The 3,427-nt window shown below is 43.0% G+C and overlaps 1 protein-coding gene across 1 annotated transcript; it reads left to right on the top strand.

Annotated features, from left to right (window-relative positions):
- The first annotated feature begins 1,165 nt into the window (after positions 1 to 1,165).
- On the top strand, positions 1,166 to 2,149 carry LOC101305853. The gene has a single exon (XM_004300951.1). It carries the CDS (start codon positions 1,166 to 1,168, stop codon positions 2,147 to 2,149), a length of 984 nt encoding a protein of 327 aa, XP_004300999.1.
- Positions 2,150 to 3,427: the final 1,278 nt, after the last annotated feature.

The following is a 3,427-nucleotide window of genomic DNA, read 5'->3' on the forward strand; positions in this document are numbered from 1 at the left end:
TTAGTTGTGGATGTATGCCTTAGTGGTGATTTTGTGCATTAGTTGTGGATGTGTGCCTTAGTGGTGATTGTGTGTATTAGATTAGGAGCCTTCGTGGTGGACCGGGAACCAAGCCTTGGCCGGGTGATTGGTTACGGTCAGTATATAGCTCTAGTCTGTTGGTACTTATGGGGGATGACTATGTGTTGACGAACCCATGAGTACGTGTTTTGTCTAGTTACTTATGGGGGATGACTATGCGTTGGCGAACCCATAAGTAAGGGTTGAGAAATGATTGTGTGGTGTTCTTATTTAAATTCTTCGCTTTGAGTATCTCCTGAACTATGCTTATTCGCAGGGGATTCTCAAATTTTAATCGTGTGATTTTAATGGAATTCCTGAATTATAATTTTTGTAGGATTTCATTTATGATTTTTGAGTGATTGAGAATTGTTGTGTTTTCTTAATTTCATCTTTTGATTTTCTCTTGCTTGGAAGTGTTTTCCTGAATTTTTTTTTTTTATGCATGAACTCTTGGTTTTATCTTATGAGTTGTTGGGTTGAGTCTGTTGTTGTAAATTTACTCATACGAGCTTTTAAAGCTTACCGGGTTTGTTGTTTACAACCCGGTGCACCATTCCATGGTGTAGAGGTTGATTTTGCAGGTGAGGAAGTTCAAGACTGAGACGTGGAGGTCTAGAAGCTGTTTGTTAGGAGTTAAACATTTTGTTATTGTATGTCAAATTGTAGTGAGCTCTTTTGAGCGTGACCTTTACTTGACTTCTCAAGTTTTGTAAACGTTGAATTTTATTATATGACTCTTTTTATTTTTGTTATCATGCCTTAAATTTGGATTTTTATTTATCCGAAATTTGGGGTGTGACAGTTTGGTATCAGAGCCTAGGTTTACATATTTGGTGATAATCAATACTTCGGAGTGATGGTCCGACTGCAGCGGGATCACCATCATAAGCTCTTCGGTATTGATATGTCATTGGGTATGTGAAGGGTTAGGTGTCGCCTCTAGGTTAATAGGATGCCAGAGTAGAGAGTACTCTGTTAGTGGGATTTTGAATCCTTGTGTCCACCTTGAGTTAGTGACTTGGTTAATAAATGTTGCATTTGACTTATACTTTGGTTTAAGTTTTATGCATGAGTTAACCAAGGTTTACTTGCTTCTTAGGTGATGGATCCTCCGCGAGGGAGAGCTAGAGGCCGAGGTAGGGCCAGAAGGGCCGGTAGAGCCAAAGGGGCAGGTGGGGCCAGAGGCAGAGGTAGGGCTCCACCTGTGGATGATTTCTTTGAGGAGGAGGTGGTGTTGGAGGAGCCGGTGCCAGTCGCTGTAGATGATGGTCTACGATTGGCCAGGCTGGCTCAGGGTATCATTAGGTTAGGAGCGCCTTCCTTTCTTGGAGGTACGGACTTCCTAGTAGCGGATCACTGGATAGAGGGCATGGAGACATACTTTACCCTTATCACGTGTACGGAGATTGAGAAGATGCGTATTGCTACGTTTCTTCTCAAAGATGAGGCACGGGTATGGTGGAACGGGGTAGAGAGAGCTAGAGATGTGACCGCTTTGTCTTGGGAGGGGTTCGTACAGCTCTTTCGGGAGAAGTATTTTCCTGATACTGTGAGAGAGCAGTTGGAGCTTGAGTTCATAGCTCTAGTGCAGGGCTTGATGAGTGTCAGGGACTATAAGGCACGTTTTTCTCAGTTGTATCGATTCGCGAGAGAGATGGATGCAGTGGCCTTGCCACGGAAGTTTATTCGGGGTTTGAGGCATAAGCTCCGGAATGTTGTAAGTTCACACCGTTTTGCTACTCTAGCAGAAGCGGTAGAGAGTGCCCTTGCAGTTGAGCAGGAGGAGGCCATGCATGAGGCTGAGGGACTAAGAGATGTGCATGGGAAGGGGAAGGCCGTTGCAGGAGGCAGTGGCTCTGAGGGTCTTCATGGTGCGTCTGGGAAGAGGCAGCGGACCGATCAGCAGGCTCTAGCTACGGTGCCAGCTGCACCTATCCGACAGGTAGAGCCCTTGAGATGCTACCGTTGCGATGGGTTAGGACATATTGCTAGGGAGTGCCATAAGCGGAAGACTCAGGCTTGCTATAGTTGTGGGCAGGTGGGGCACCTGGCTAGGGAGTGTACTCGACCTCAGGAGGACAGATAGGGGTACCAGCAGAGGCAGTTGCCTCCGACCCAGTAGTATTCAGGTGAGCTATTTGTTTAACTATTGTTAGGTTGCGGTGGGTGAAGTCTTGTCGTTTGTGCCTTGTGAATGTAGTTAAAATTTGTGTGGTAGACCTTCTGTCTGAATGAGTTTTTGTGTGGATCTGATGCCTTCATGATTTATTGACTTGTAGCAGTGTTGATTTATGTTGTGTGGCAAAGTTCTTTTGAAAGCTTGTAGTGTCATAGTGAGTTGACGAGGATGCAATGCAAATATTGTTTTGTTTTGAGTTCACATTCTTGTGTAGTTTGTGTGTCGTGCTATGGCTTGCGATTTAACTTAGGAGTCTTGAAAAAGAATTATTTGGTTTGTTTGTATGAGGGATTTAATTCATGAGATTATTTTTGATTTATTACTTTTGTTGAGGTGGTGGTTGTTTATTTGGGGGAGCGGATGGCTCCAGGAGATGTGGATTAATTTGTTTTCGAAGTGTCTGGGTTTTGGTGAATTTTCTTTCAGGCAGGGTTACCCATTTTTAAGGGAGGTTATGCCAAAATTTTGGTAGAATTTCCCTTGAGGTGGGTCTCGTAAGGTCTATGCCGGATTTCAAGGGGCAAATCCGAGGTAGGTCCTGACAATTAGCAGAGTAGTGGTAGTGTATTTTGTAGAGACGTGTTATCGTGTTTTATTTTATGAGTGGTTGGTTGAGGTTTGACTTTAGTGAGACGAGTGTTTTTGGAATGGTCTAGCTCTTTGTGAGTGATGAACTAGTTCGCATCCTTAGAAACCCTTGTTTCTGTATAGTTAGTCATGTGGTGATAGTGACTTTATGTAGGGAAGTGTGTCTCTGGTTGATCAATTTCCACTAGGTGGAATGTGGATTAGAGTGTTTAAATTTCGGGGACGAAATTTTCTTTAAGGGGGGTAGAGTGTAATACCCTGGAAATTTATTGTTAGTTTCTAATTTTATTTTGGAATTTATTTAAGTAAGAGTTGTATGGTTTTGTGGTTTAGTGAGTGGACTAGAAATAGTCGAGTTTTTTTTTATTTCCGTGAAAATGCTTTATTTTGAAAGGTCAAGAGTTGACTTTTTAATTTGTTGGGTTTCTCGGAAAACTTCCTTCACGGAAGCTGTAGAGCACGACGATACGAGTTCGTAGACACGTGGCACACGTAAAACGGACTTCGTATGTGGAAGTTATGGTCAGCGGAAGTTCGTGGCTTTACGAAAATTTTGGGTTAAATATCAAAAGTTTAGAGTTTCCTTTCATTTTTTCC

Source organism: Fragaria vesca, linkage group LG5, assembly GCF_000184155.1.
Source record: "Fragaria vesca subsp. vesca linkage group LG5, FraVesHawaii_1.0, whole genome shotgun sequence".
Taxonomy (NCBI): domain Eukaryota; kingdom Viridiplantae; phylum Streptophyta; class Magnoliopsida; order Rosales; family Rosaceae; genus Fragaria; species Fragaria vesca.